Source organism: Gadus macrocephalus, chromosome 9, assembly GCF_031168955.1.
Source record: "Gadus macrocephalus chromosome 9, ASM3116895v1".
In the NCBI taxonomy this organism is placed as follows: Eukaryota; Metazoa; Chordata; class Actinopteri; order Gadiformes; family Gadidae; genus Gadus; species Gadus macrocephalus.
The window spans coordinates 4,247,744-4,263,340 of NC_082390.1; the positions used below are offsets into that span (position 1 = coordinate 4,247,744).

Below are 15,597 nucleotides of genomic sequence, written 5' to 3' on the forward strand. Positions count from 1 at the left end.
AATAAAAGGGCTTTGTTGGTTTCTGGGATGATTTGTGTGTGTCAGTGGTGGGACTGTTGTGGTGTTTTTTGTCATTGAAGGAGGAATGCCGCACAAGTGCATGTGGGCCACCTCACACATCATCACCCGTCTCCCAGACTGTATGCCAGACACCGCTTAGAGATACTGCATGGAGCAGCCAAGTTTTTTATTGTACATTGACACATTTACACACACACACGTAAGAATACAGCCATACGCACACACGCACGCCCGGGTGCACAGACAGGAATACACACACACACACACACACACACACACACACACACACACACACACACACACACACACACACACACACACACACACACACACACACACACACACACACACACACACACACCCCCAAAGGTGTCAAGCATTCATTGTCCTTTCAGAACTTCAGAGGCACATATGCAACAGAAGAACAGTATTAAAATCCCCAGATAATTGTCGTGACAACATAGTGTGAACTGTGTGGACATGGCCGTGCAGAAGGCTGGGACTCTGCACATTACTAATATACTCCTACTCAGTGTTTTTGCCGACCCGCTGTGCGACTAGAATGGAGACGGCCTGGTTTGCCTTTGTGCTAGGGATCGACCGATATATCGGTCGGCCGATATTATCGGCCGATATTCGCGTTTTTTACGTGTATCGGTATCGGCCGATACGCTGCTGATTTTCGCCGATTTTTTTTATTTATTTTTTTTACTTGTTCTACCTCACCTGTTTTTAATATTTGTTAAATATTGTTCATCTACTTGTTCTTACTTGTTCTACCTCACCTGTTTTTACTATTTGTTAAATATTGTTCATCTACTTGTTCTTACTTGTTCTACTTCACTTGTTTTTACTATTTGTTAAATATTGTTTTTTATATTGAAGTTCAATAAATGTTTCTTAAAAAAAAAAAAAAGAAAAAAAAAAAAAAACGGCTCAAGAAAGTCCGTATCGGCGTATCGGCGTATCGGCTAAGGCTGATGAAAAAATATCGGTATCGGTATCGGCCCTAAAAAAACGGTATCGGTCGATCCCTACTTTGTGCTTTCATAAGTTATATTTATAAGTGATGCTGTTTTCCCACTGTGAAGCCTTGTACCAATCCAGATTCCAGAATTTAAAAAGTCCCTGAACATTCCCAAAAGCAAAGGGTTTTACAAACCAAAGGGATATGAATATGAACAAATATGGATTTGTTATTGGTAATCACCTGACAGTGGCGTGGACACTGATTGTTTGGAAAATAACAATCATTAGAATAATGGAAAGTGCATTATGGAACCATCATAAATATTAGGTGTAAGATATGATATTTTGAATGCGTAAATCATTGCATTCTTTGCTATCTTGTTTACAATTGTAATTAGGGATGTACAAGGATTAGCACACAGTTTATGTATTTATATCTATTACAATAATGAAATTACCATAAAGATGTCTTTTCCAATATGCAAGTCTGTTGGATAACATCTGTGACATCAAACGCCCAGTGAGCAGGTACTTATATTTAACTGAAAGGGGGGGGGGGGGGGTCTGCTTGAAGTCATGAATCGAAATCATGAATCACAATAGAATTGCCACTTGACTCGGATTTGATAAGCGTCTATGCAGGTGATTACATAGTTGTGATTCACTATGTTTTTCCTTTGTGCTGTGCCTCCAGGGCAGCGTTTAACAGACTACATGAATGATGAAAACGATATTGAGTCATTCTTTTCTTGGATTAGATGTTACAAAGCCTTTTTCCCGTAGCAACCTTCCACGCTGCTGTGCCCTTGGCTAGAAGATTCAAATGAATCCAGCCACTTTTCCAAAAATTATATTGGTATTATCCAATGCCAGTATCCAATCCAATGCGTCAATGAAATTTGTTTACAGAGAAACAATACCTCTAGCTATCTGTTGGAGGACTAATACACTTGTAATTGAGTTAGTTATTTTCATGTGTATGAAAAATATATTTGTGCTATTTTTTATATACTTTTCTTCTAGTTTCTCAAGTATCTTGACCATGAAGTTAAAGCAAAAAGTAAAGTTATTCTATTCAAAATGGATGATACCATTACCTTCCCATCCTGGCTAAAATTCACAAATCTGAACGAGCACGTTGTCTTTGTGTTCCTGCCAAAGATGCGCCACTAACAGAGAATTGTGTTTTTGTGGAGCGCAGCACAAACTACCATTTGCATAATGCATTGGATGTGTTCAAATGAGTGTCTTGTGCTTTCTTGAATTGTCACAACAAGCACGTTGCTGTTCTCCACCGTTGCTTCCCATTTTGATTTTCATTTCGACCTTCTGGGAGAAGCCTTCTTACGACATGTTGTTTTGTGATCTCGTACAAAAAAAGTCTTAAATCTCTGAGTCTTAAATCTAGACCCTGGTCTGTCCTTAAGACTTCACTTGGAGCACAGAAACCTGGAATTGGGAGATAGTTTAGGGTGGTTGTTGTGGCGACTGAGGGGAAAACACTGCATGTTTATGACCCTAGTCCTTCTCCAGCTGTTGGAGGAGGTGGACGACTGCTCCAGCAGAAACCAGTGACTTGTTGGACGGGTTGGAAGACGAGGCCGGCCACGTGTCTTCTTCAGCACCTCAAAAACTCCTCGGTTGTTGTGAGACGCTCCAGAGCAGGTTGACGTCCAGGTCGTTATGAGGGGTCCATTATTTTAATTATAAGCCTTTTGATGGTAGACCTTTTTATCCAAAGCCACTGCTAGTATAAGGGAGATAGACTTGTTTGACTCCCCCACCTACAACCCCATCACCGCAGACCCGCCTGTGCTGTATGGAAACCGGGCAGGGTGATATCTGCCCTGGTTCATGGCTATTGGACCTCCCTTTTTTTGTTTCAAACATTTTCATCACAAGGGTTGTGTGAGTGCTAAAGGGCGATAATCAATGGTAACGTTGATAATCTGTCATCATAAAGTGAGTCTACTTGGTTAGAGCAATAGCCACTTAGCCGTTCCCTGTGCTCTGATTGGCCGGTGTCTCTTTGCTATCAGGCTATCATTGTCCGGTCCTCTCTGCTATAACCCCACCCTCCTCAAAAAGGTGTGGTGCTGTTATCAAGGAAACCCCACCATCACAAACCCACGTATGACATCACGCATTCGACGTCAACACTCGCTCATCACATCACTCATCCGAAGGGCTTTGGCCATTGCTTTCCTGTCAGGATGTGGCCGGTCAGGGGGTGCAACAGGATAAATCGTCCCCCCCCATCCCTAGGTTTTCTCGGCTGCAGGGAGTTCCCGCTTTCATTGTGTTCTGGACAGAAGGACACCGGGCGTTGACCGCCCAGGATCTCAGCCCTGGCGTTGACCGCCCAGGATCTCAGCCCTGGCGTATCCCTAGCGGAGGATGGATAGACACGCGCTCACAAACACGCATCAGCCCAACAGTGTTCCTGCTGAGTCATGGCCCAACTGTCATCTGCAGGGTGTCTATTACCGGATGGAAATCGTTTTCCCCCCAAAAAGTATCCAGCAGCCAATGTACCTGAACGTTCTGGAACAAAACGGGATATATTCCAGACGAGTGCAATGGAAATTCTAGAAAATAGTTTCAGTCATCCCACACTCTTTATACTTTTCTAGGTTATGTTTATTTTTAAGTAATTATGCAGTCTGGTAGTTAGGTATTTGTTCAGTCATGGAGGGTGAAATGGTGGGTGTTCATCTTGGGTTCACTTTAGCTTTGAGTGCCTTTCTTTTGTGTGAGCTGGTGTGTGCTCTTGATCCAACACTTGGGACTTAACTCATTCACACGTTTCTTTGATTTGTTTATGAAACTGTTGATTCATCTTTCATCTTGATCACTTTGCTATATTTTTCAAATTGTCTGGCTTCAGAGACTGTCTTTGTTTGAGTTCCTCATCAGACTGGGATATGGACAACAGAAATTAGCAAATTATATTTTCACAATTCAATGCAACATATTCCATTCTAACCTGAGGGCCCACCACTAACATCAATAAAATACAAAAGAATATTGAAAATAATTGGAAAAGCACAACTTCTATGAATAACATGTGAGTTGACCCTCGCTGCAAGCAGACCAGCTGCAAAATAGAGAAATACTGCCACCTAATGGAAATGAAGATGCATTTCCCTTCTCTTGTTTACACATTTTTCTCTCCTTCTATAATCTTTGTATGCACTTTTTATGTATCCAGTATGAGTGCATTTGTGTTTCATGAATTTTGCGCACATGAATAAATAAACAGATTAATAATTAAATCTATTGTTTATCCTGACTAAATACATGTATTTTTCTGTTTGTCGTGTTGTTTCAGGTCCAGTGATCCGTGCGTGAGAGTACCGGGGCCGTAGAGCACAGTCCAGGGTCGCTGGTTCAGAGTCCATTCCGGTGACCTGTGGCTCCATGGAGGGATTTCCTGTCCACTGACTCCGCCCCCCCACCTCACCGCCTCTGCAGCCATGTCAGCCTGCAGCTCCTTCACTGAGCACGTGTGGAAGCCGGGCGAGTGCAAGAACTGCTTTAAGCCCAAGAGCCTGCACCATCTCCAGCCTCAAAACAGCGTGAGGAAGGCCCAGTCGGAGCACAGGCTTTCCCCTCCACAGCAGCAGCAGCAGCAGCAGCAGAACCAGCCTTCTGTGGGGGCCAGGCCCAACCCGGACCTCACCAACGCCCCCCAGAGGCCCGGTGGAGTGGCTGCTCGTTCGGGCCACTTCCGGCCGCCGGTGGCCAAGAAGCCCACCATCGCAGTCAAGCCCACCATGATGCTGCCATGCGCCTCCACGGATCTGGATCCGGAAGGCAACCTCCAGCAGCAGCAGCAGCAGCAGCCGCAGCAGCAGCAGCCGCACCGTCCACCCAGTGCTGGGGAGCAGGGCAAGACCTCCGCCTTCACGGTCTGGAACCGCAACGGGCTGAATCGCAAGAGGCCTGCCGGGCCCAACAACAACAACGAGGGAGAGGATAGAGGAGGAGGAGGGGAGGAGATAGAGGGTTACGGACCGCTCAGCCCCCTGGCCCCGTTCGGGAACAACAACAACAGCGGACTGACTGACGTTCTCAAAGAGATCGTCGGCCTGGGGCCGGGCCCCAGCCTCTGTCCCCTGTCCGGCTCCAGGGACCTCTTCTTCGGACGCATCAACACGTCATACCGGCGGTCCCTTGAAAGGGGTCTTCAGGCCGCGAGCTGCCTGGCCATGGGTCAAAGCGTTGGAAGCGGAGGGTCCGGCCAGAAAAGGGTCTCCCTCAACAAAAGCGCTGAGATCATCAGTGCCGAGGGTGGACGCTACTGCTACCCGGAGTTTTCCAGCGGGGACGAGGAAGACGACGATGACGAGGAAGAGGAGGAGAGCGAAGAGGAGCACGAGGAAGACGACGACGACGACGACGACGACGACGACGACGACGAGCAGGACAGCTGGGACGAGAGTGACGAGGAGATGCTGGCCATGGCGATCCGCATGCGGGGCCAGCCGCGCTTCTCGATATTCCGCGCGGCCACGTTGTCGCCGGTGCACTTCGCCGCCGGGACGAAGTGGAACACGGTGCCGCTGCGGAACCGCTCGCTGCAAAGGATATGCGCCGTGGACTACGACGACAGCTACGACGAGATCCTCAACGGCTACCCCTCCCTGGACTCCAACGGAGCTCCCATGGCCTACGGACAGCGCGACGTGCTGGGCGGCGGCTTCGTCTCCAACTCGGAATCCGCCACCTCGCCCGAGTCCTCCTCGTCCCTCCTCGGGGATTCCCGCACGGCCTCGAGCAGCGGTAGCAGCGCCGCCCCCTGCGGGCACCCGAACGGCATGAACTCTCCCTCGGCGCCTCCACACGCTCCCCACAAGCCCTGCACTTTGGAGACTAAGGCGCCGCCCGACCCCAGGTCGGCGCCGCAGAGTCCGTTGAGGATGGCCGAGACGCACACGGCCGTGCTCGCCATCCGGCTGGAGGAGCAGGGCGGCAAGGAAGGCGCTCCGATGCCTCAGGCTCTACCGGGTCAACCCGTCACCATCAGCTTCAGCCCCACGGAGGAGCGGGTGGTCACCGGGTACCCGTACCGGGTGGTCAACCTGGAGAAGTCTCTCATTTGCAAGCCCTACACGGTCGTAGACGTTTCTGCGTCCATGGCGACCAAAGAAGAGCCGATCCCTGACCCCACGTCGAAAACGAAAAAAAGCCCCCTGAGCCCAAACGCGTTCCCCGGCCCGCTGCGTCAGGCCCTCTCTCCGTCCTTCCCGGGGTCCCCTTCTTCCCCGATGACGCCCACAACGGCGCTGTTGCCGGCGAACGCCCGCCGGAAAGCCAGCGGGAGCATTCGGTACCAAGAGGTGTGGACGTCCAGCACAAGCCCGCGCCAGAAAATCGCCAAGATAGATCACGGGTCGGGGAGCGCGCACGGCCCGGCGGTCCCCCCGCGACACTGCAGCCACAAGTCGGCGCCCACGTCGCCCATCTCCGGGCTGTCCTCCTCCCGCACCATACCGGTGAAATCTCCCAACTTGTCGGAAATCAAGTTCAATAGCTTCAACAACGCCGGGATGCCGCCGTTTCCCATCATCATTCGCGACGAGCCGGCCTACGCGCGCAGTTACAACAACGCCGTCAAGGTGCCCATCGTCATCAACCCGTGCGCGTACGCCTACGACAACCTGGAGGTGTACAGGAGCTTCCTGGGACTCAGCGGGGAGCCGCCGCCGCCGCCGCCCAAAGGGGCCGTCGGCAGAGTGACGGGCAGCAGAGTGACCAGCCACACCTACGAGGAGATCGGCTCCTCTGAGAGCGTCCAGTCCAGCGCCACGGATAAAACCCTCTCCGGCAAGGGCACCTCTGAAAGAGCCGCTGCCGAGGAGCTGAGAGCTCGGCCCGAAGCCCTGTCCAAGATGATGAACGTTCAGCCAAGAACCACCACGGATCCCGACACTGCGGGTACAAGCGTTGTACTGAGCAGCACCATAAGCGCCGTCTCCTCTCCCACTAGTCCGGCCAACGCGGCCAGTCCTCTCACCTGTACCGTGAGCCTACCCAAGCGCAGCCCTGCTGCCACATCAGTGGCGCCGTCCGGCCAGAGGAGCGGGGGGTCCTCTGTCGCCACCGACCTGTCCGTGTCCTTCGGGGCGGGGGCGGGCCACCGCGAGGAGGCCGGCGCCGTGCTCTCCCAGATCGTGGCGTCCATCCAACCCCCGCACTCCCCTCCGGAGTCTCCCTCGGAGGAGTCCGAGGCGTTCAGCTCGGAGGAGATCTACGCCGTGCCCCCCGACGCGGCGGAGAGCCTCGCCCGGCCCGGGTCCCTGTTCGCCTCGCCCGGCGGCGCGCCCTCCAAACCCGGCCGGGAGACGCCGTCGAGGCCGGTGCCCAAGTCCCACAGCGCCTCGGCGGCTCTGCCCCTGTCCAGCCCCGCCGAGGCGGAGCCCGGCGCCCCGTTCCCCCCACCCCGCTCCACCTCCTCCCCGTACCACGCCACCAAAATCCTCCAGAGACACTTCGGCAACTGGAGCAGCAAGTCGCCGGCGTCGGGTTCCCCCACGCGGGCCGGCGACGGCAGCGGCGGCGGCGGCGGCAGGCGGGCGGCGGCCGAGAGCACGAAACCCAAACGCTGGATCTCCTTCAAGAGCTTCTTCCGCCGGCGGGTTCAGGACGACGAGCAGAAGGAGAAGGCGGAGAAGGAGAAGGAGAAGGGGAACCTAGTGGGGCTCGACGGCACCGTCATCCACGTGCTGCCGCCGCCGCCCCAGCAGCGGCAGAACTGGTTCGCCGAGGCCAAGCCCGACGACCCCAGCCAGAAGCCCACCATCATCTTCACCTACAAGCCGGACGGCGCCGCGCACGACGGAGACGATAAGATGGAGGCGCGCTCGGACGATCCAGGCGGGGAGGTCGCGGCGTCGACCTCCCCGGAAGGGAGGAGGGACCCCGGGCCGACGGCCCCGAGGGGGACGCCGTCGCCGCACGGCGTGGGGGCGGACATCATCAGCGAGGTCATCAGGTAAATTCGACGCTTTTTTGTCACCCTTCCTGTTTCTGTCGCTACCGGTTTGGTCTCTCGCTCGAGAAACGGATGTTCAGAAAGGGAAGCTGTTGTTCCCAAAATGACAAAGTGTGTGTGTGTGTGTGTGTGTGTGTGTGTGTGTGTGTGTGTGTGTGTGTGTGTGTGTGTGTGTGTGTGTGTGTGTGTGTGTGTGTGTGTGTGTGTGTGTGTGTGTGTGTGTGTGTGTGTGTGTGCTGCATCTCCGTCGTGTGTCTGGCTACATCTCTGATATGTAATTCGACATAAATACATCAACGAGGTGATTGTGTGTTAATGAGGCTTTTACAGTGTACGATAGCTAATCATTTATAATTATCCAATATTCATTAGTATCCATTATTCAGCAAACCGCTCCAAACGGAATACATCGCAGCCAAACCTTCAAATTATAAAATCCACCCGATAACTCAGAAGGATGTGATTATCAGCCTGGGAAAACAAATCACAAATAATTAAATTTGAATAATGGGTAATGGTATTTTTTTTATCTTCATTATTCAGAAACTTTCATAATAATAACAAATGTGAGTCAAGGATATATGGGCCATCGGGGAAGGATTGTGTGGATAGCTGGAATGGCTTGCACACAATCATGTGTCTTACTCCGTGATGAACCCCAGCTGAGGAGTTGCTACAGCCATCCTGAAGACATTTACCTTCCATCCATGATCAGCCGAAGGAGACAGCCGACAGCATGCCGCAGTTGTGTGAATGTCTCACAGCTGAAGACAGGGGATTATCATGTTCTCTCAAATAGTTCCTGAATGACCCTTTTCTGATCAGATCTTTAGTGGGGAATTCAGTACACAGTCCAGGGGACACTTGCCCCACTAACGCCACTTTCACTCTGACCTGCTGGTCTGATGAATATATTATTACGATATCATTTTTGATCATTATTCATAGCAATAAAAAAACAGTAGAAAATAAATAAGAGGGAAAAAACGAAATGTATGAAGATGAAAATGGAAGAGAGACAGTTATTTGCCGAGACAAGGGGACCAGCCACCATAATTACAGAGTCAAAGCCTTTTTATGCCGTTTAGTTTTTAACTGCTTCTTAAAACAATCAACAGAAACGCCTGCTCTCATAGGCTAAGGGAGATGGTTCTTTTGAACCTGTTCCAGGGACCGGTTCCAGAGAGCCGGTTCCAGGGACCGGTTCCAGAGAGCCGGTTCCAGGGACCGGTTCCAGAGAGCCGGTTCCTGGGGCCGGTACCGAGTACGTAATACGTCTGGATCCGTAATCGAGTCATAAGGAAACCTAAAAAGCTTTCGGACCCGTTCTCTAGACGGCACTCGCACAGACACGGCCTCACTCTTGTCTTTAATCCGAATGACTGCACGCACGATGAATGCACAACACGTATTCCCCATCGCCCGTATATTCATATTCCCCCTCCCTCCCCTGCAGTTTATCCCTTAATGGCGTCCATTAGCAGAACGGCATGGTTTCCCGCTCTCCATGGGTCTCCTGCTAGGATCCAGCCCCCCCACCCTGAGCCAGGTCAGGCGGAGTGGGGGAACAACCCACTGGGATCAGCCAGTCTGACCCAGCGAGAGTTCAGGATCATCGCTCTGGTGTTCCGACTTCCGACGTCGCCAAAATCGCTGAGATGGATGATTTATTCATTGCTTATTAAGGAATCATAGATTTAAAAAACATATGCATCGAATCCTCTAATCCATGTACAATACGTTCCCATAGATATTACGTGCATGATAAATGGTTCATGGTAGAACTATGACGTAATTTCTAATGAGAAATAATGTTGAGGTGATGAGTTATTTTGGGCTAACAGCCGACAGAAACATGAAAAATCTGAAATGATCTTTCCCCTTAATAGAAATAACAGACATGACCGCGACATGCAGTTTATTCTGATTTTTTTGTTTGTCTTTGGGTCAGATATTGAGATCTCTCCTTAAATCAGTTTGATGAGTATCTTGGATACGGCCTCTGTGTAATAATTCCATTCTGAAAGGTTTCTCTATTAATGTGGTGTTAAAAGTAAGAACTACTGTGCCAAATATTCTTCGGAACTGTCAAACTAAGCTTTTTGATCATGCCAGCAGCAGAAACCTGTTTCTATGGTAAGTCTAGCTGTTTATGGGCCTCAGATGAAAGAGTTTTATTCACACTTCGTCATCATAAATTTACCAAGATGCTCCCAGTATCTGTCAGTATCAGTTCTTAACAGTAATTTGTTTCGGCATGGAAAATACAGAAAAAATAGTTAATTTGTGGGTTTTACACGGTTAAATTTATTTTAGTTGTAGATTTTTTCGTTCTCTTCATACACTTGATGAATCTGTTCCATTGTTATATGTTTCCTGATGTTTCACATCTTATCAGTGTTACAGCGAGCGAAGGAATGTCTAAATATTGAGATCCCTTCACTGCATTCTGCATGAATCTCTTTTTTTATATTGAGTTATTTCTTGCTGTTCTTTTGTATCTGCTATTCGCAGGGTCTGTTATTAATATCATTCTTTCATGGCTGACATTTATTTCCTTTGATACACTTTCGAGTCCACATCGCACTTTTTTCTGTATATTTTATGCCATATTCCCACTTTCTGACAACTTTCTTCTTAAAATGTTGCCTTGCCATTCCTGTCCTGTTTTCCTCTCTCTCTCTCTCTCTCTCTCTCTCTCTCTCTCTCTCTCTCTCTTTGTCTTTGTCTTTGTCTTTACTTTGTCTTTACTTCTTGTCTATGTATATTGCATTCAGTGTGACTCACGAAAATCTTTTTTCTTTGCCCAGACTGTAATGGCAGCCAAACATTATGAACATTCCACTGCTAGTTACAACACCTCCGACTGGATCGCTCTGCCAGTATAATCTCAACTACTAATAATAGCGATCGAGATTGCAGCATGTGAAGTTGGATATGTCTTCTAGACCCACAGGCTATCTAAAAGCACCAGTATTCAGAGTTTTATACTTCCTCTCTCCTCTCACAATCTCATCAACCTCAGCATTTGAATTTAGACTGCCAAAGGCTTGTCCCCATTCTGTCTATTATGTAACAACCCCCAGAGTTAAAAAATGAAAGAAAGAAATTATTATTTTTTTCCACCCATATGAATCAGGTAATATAGGCTGTAGGAGAAGGAGTTGTTTTGATGATTGTACCTTTAGGATAAGGTTTCACCACAGGTCGGTTAGCCCATTACAGACGACACAGTGGGTGGGTACGGTGCACAGTGGTTATACAAACAAGTCAATTAGTTTCTCAGCTTACCCGTCCAACTGAAAGAAATAGGAAGGAAGAAAACAAAGGTAGTTTCAGTCAATGAATGCAGGTTCATAGGTTTAACAGGGGAAGCGGTTTACACAAATCACATACAACCAGTAGAGAATGCATAATAATTGTTATGCTGATAAGCAACACCGGCTGTTGTGTAAAAGTTGAGCTGAGATTCGTATTTGTCACGTGATCAACACGCTTCCTGTTGTTGACGTCTAGTTGCCCAGCCGTTATCGTTTGTGTGTTTTATTACCTCGCCTTTCACAAGCTCTCGGTGTGAAATCGTGCACACAGTTTGAGCAATACTGTAACAGACACACGGCTATCCCCACAAATGGAAAAATCAACGGTCAATCCAATTAAATTTAAGGCTTTCCCTGTTCATTCATTAACTTGGAGGAATTTCAGTTATTCTGAAAAAGCCCTTGCATCCCCCTTCATTTTTTACAAACTGTAATGCTTGGATAAAAAAAAAATACATATCTAGATATTATATTCTGTGTATTCATAGGCCTGCTTATATTCTGTCCCTCACTCATCAACACAATGTTTCGATTGGATGATCCAAGAAGTACCCTGCCTTTCTGTATTTCTGTTCACTGTGGCCATAACTCTGGTATTGGCTAACATTGGGCGTGCTCTCACACACACTAGCGCACACACATTCACACACAGCTCAGACAGGTGAGAACGCAGGTGAGTCAGGTAGGACAGACAGAAGGGGAAGCAGAGTGCCCAGAGAGAAAGGAGGTCTCCAGGTTTTCCACGTATTCATTTATTTTTCCATCAAACCAAGACAGAAGAGAGAGTTCCTGCTCTCTTACCGAGAGGATGTGAGCCCACTCCCCTTACCCCTTCGTCAGATCTATTACGAAGGCCGTTCAGAAATGGGAAACTGTGTTAGCCAGTACAGTGGGTAAGCTTGTGCCATCCCTATCTCTCTGTCTCTCTCTCTTTCTCTCTGTCTCTCTGTCTCTCTGTCTCTCTGTCTCTGTCTCTTTCTATGGCTCTGTCTCTGTCTCTCTGTCCCCGTCTCTGCTATGGCTCAGTCTCTGTCCCTTGCTCTGACTCTGTCTCTGTCTAGTTCTTGTTCTTGTTTGATATTTATTCTGTGTTTTCCTCAACTATTTTGATGGAACACAGTATCTTTGGTCATGGTGACCCTGTGGGGAGGGAGAAGTGCTTGAGATTGTATTTGTTTAGGCTGTGCTCCTTCTTTGGTTGCGTTGAAGGGGTATCTGTGTAAGTCCGACTGTAGAGTTTTCGACTTTGAGATTTTGCAGAAAGTGAAATGTTTTCTCTGCAGCCTAACTTCGTCTGAACATGTCCTGGCCTCAAAACGTTCACTAGCTCTAAAGGTATTTATTGTTCCAGGGGCCACTCGAGGTGTGTGTGTGTGTGTGTGTGTGTGTGTGTGTGTGTGTGTGTGTGTGTGTGTGTGTGTGTGTGTGTGTGTGTGTGTGTGTGTGTGTGTGTGTGTGTGTGTGTGTGTGTGTGTGTGTGTGTGTGTGTGTCCTTCAACATTTGTTGAAGGAAGGAATATTTCATACTACAATATACCTTCGCCTCGCATGATACGTTTGTCAACATCATCACAAATGATTCAGTAGTTCCCAGTTTGACTCAGTTGCCTGACATATTGGATGATGCTAACATAGGTTGTGATTTGTAAACAAACAATGCTTCTGTGACTGTAAGGGATGCAAATAGAGGATGTGACACTTCACCTTTGAACACAAACTGTGGTTTGTTCCAGTCTGATTTGTAACGCTTGATGCATAATCCTTACTGCTAGCGTAGTACTGTTCCTGCTACGGTTGTACAGTAAATATAAACCAAAATATGGAGTGCTATTTTTTGCAACTTAAACAGTTCAACTTTAACAGTTCAGATGAATGGCAACGTTGAATGTGTCAAAATAATTCAGTATAGATATTTGAGTCCGTATTCTTTTTTTTTAGCATGGCATACTGATACCCACTCACTTGCACTACATTTCACTTTCTCGCTTCAGCACACGCCTGGCTGTCAGCCTGTCACAGAAGAAGCCCTGGGTCTAGTCTCAGAGGGCTCACTCCACTCGTCTGTAATTATTCTGGGTGTGTGTGTGTGTGGGTATGTCTGTCTGTGCCTGCGTGTGTGCGTCTGTTTGTGTGACCTCAAGATGTGACCCAGTTAGCAAAGTGCTAAAAAGTCAACCATGCTACCCGCAGTCCACATCTGTAAATACTATTCACTGTCACTCATGTCCTCAAAGCAGCAGCTGCCGTTTGTCTTTATTATATATTTATTTACTCATTTATTGATGCAAATCATACCAGCCATTCATGCCAATGCATGGAAGAATCGATAGGAGATCTAAAATGGAGGTTTGTTGTCTGTGGAATGGAGTCATCTGAAGTTTGGCCGTGTAGCGAGGATCCTGTTTGTTTTCAGTCACTCCTCAATGCTTTACTCCAGGGAATCGCTGTGTAGTTTGGCTGTGGCTCAGCTGTTTCACTTCCCCCCCTGTCCCTGATCCAACCCTGAGCAACCAAAGTCTGTTGTAACTCTCTTCTAGTCAATCAACAGTAACTACCTCCTGTCGCTTCTCGTTGTGTCAAATGCATGACTGCAGGGCATCATAAAGTTGGAGCAAAGTCTCTTTCGGCAACCGCGTCGGTTCGGAAGGAACAGGGACACGTGTTTTTGTTTTTGTATGCGTGTGTTGGTGCTTGTGTTTGTTAGGCTTAGTGTAAGTTGAGTATGTTATGATCCATGAACACAAAAGTTGACAGTTGACAGTGGATCAAGTCTTCAAATGATCAGAAAGACAGACCGTTCCTACGTTGTCCCTGACACCTTTTACCGTCTACCTTCCACAGTGATTCAGGTGTAGTCTACTTGATTCATGAACCTTTTTCCGTCTCAAACATTACCACACCTTCCTTCGCCAGTTAAAAAGGAAGCCGAGGGCATTGCCCTGTTGAACCAAGAATCCAGTACTCGTTCAACCCTAACTGTCAAACTGACGGAATAAAACATTAACGTAGCCTATATACTGGACTGCATATATATATATATATATATATATATATATATATATACATATACATATACATATACACACACACACACACACACACACACACACACACACACACACACACACACACACACAAAGTGCTTGTCCTACCAGTGGCTGCTCAAAGCAGTTTACAGTTAGTGCCACACATTCACCCATTCATACGCACATTCATGTCAACCATGCAAGGGAACAGCCAGCTCATCAGGAGCAGGTAGGGGAAGGTGTGTTCCTCTGGCAGACCCTCTGCTAGGAGGAGCCAGCGATCGAACCAGCAACCCTAACCCTTTTAGGGCTCGTGTGTGGGCTTGAACTCGTAACCTTTTTATTGCACATTTGTACTTCCCCGTTCAACCTGGTTTACACTATCATTTCTAAAGTATAGCTTATTTCGCAGGGGGGGGGTTCTTTCCACAGCCTTCTTCTCCCACATACCAGCATGATCGCTAACATGATTCTACTTTGGTGTATCCCTCCGTCCACAGCCAGGTGGCGGCAGCGAGCGGCCACCACCGCCCCACCAGGGACGGGGGGGAGGGGCCTGCAGGGGCCGCCTCCCTCTCCGGCCGGCTACTAAGACCCTCCCCCACGCCCAGGGGGGGTGGAGGAGGAGGGGGCCTGAAGGAGGAGGAGGAGGAGGAGGAGGAGGTGGAGAATGAGGCCTACCACCGCCCTTACCTCCTCGCCCCCACCACCGCCGCCGCCGCCGTCACCGCGGCCAGCGAGGGCAGTGCCAGCCTGGGGGACCCCGAGAACGACAGCCTGCACTCCCATCACTCCCACTCCCCGGCCTCCAGCGCCTGCAGCGCCACCTACAGCAACCTGGGTGAGAACACACGACCTTGCTTTCTAATAATGCATCACCGAGAATAAGCTCCTCGTTATCCTGAGGAAAACGGGATTGTTTTTTTCGGTGCTCCTAAAGGCTCAGTTATGGTTCCACGTCGAGGCAACGCAGTGACCTCGCAGACGCTTCGACGCAGTCGTGAACCTGTTTCGGTTTTCTGCGTCGGGTTTTAGTGAGCCGACCAATCACAGCCCTTGCTGCTGAGTCGCCTTGACACAAGGTTAAAATTATTGGGGGGGCGCACGTCTGGCCCTTGCGGTGGACGCAAGGAGGGTCCACAAGGACATAATGTCCGTAAACCCCCTCGCGTTGCGTCGACGTGGAACCACAACTGAGCCTTAAGGAGGCAATAACAGTTTGTTTGAGGCTCTGTTTCAAGATGGGCAGGATAAAATGGTCTAG

At 48.9% G+C, this 15,597-nt stretch overlaps 1 protein-coding gene across 3 annotated transcripts in view; it reads left to right on the forward strand.

The window, feature by feature from the left end:
• Positions 1–15,597, forward strand: part of peak1 (pseudopodium-enriched atypical kinase 1) — a 79,565-nt gene that overhangs the window by 49,918 nt on the left and 14,050 nt on the right. For all 3 annotated transcript variants that reach the window (XM_060060310.1, XM_060060311.1, XM_060060309.1), the window contains 2 exons: positions 4,322–7,987; positions 14,834–15,174. In XM_060060310.1, the coding sequence (XP_059916293.1) occupies positions 4,467–7,987; positions 14,834–15,174 (3,862 nt within the window). In that variant the 5' untranslated portion in view covers positions 4,322–4,466. The remainder of the gene's footprint in view (positions 1–4,321; positions 7,988–14,833; positions 15,175–15,597) is intronic.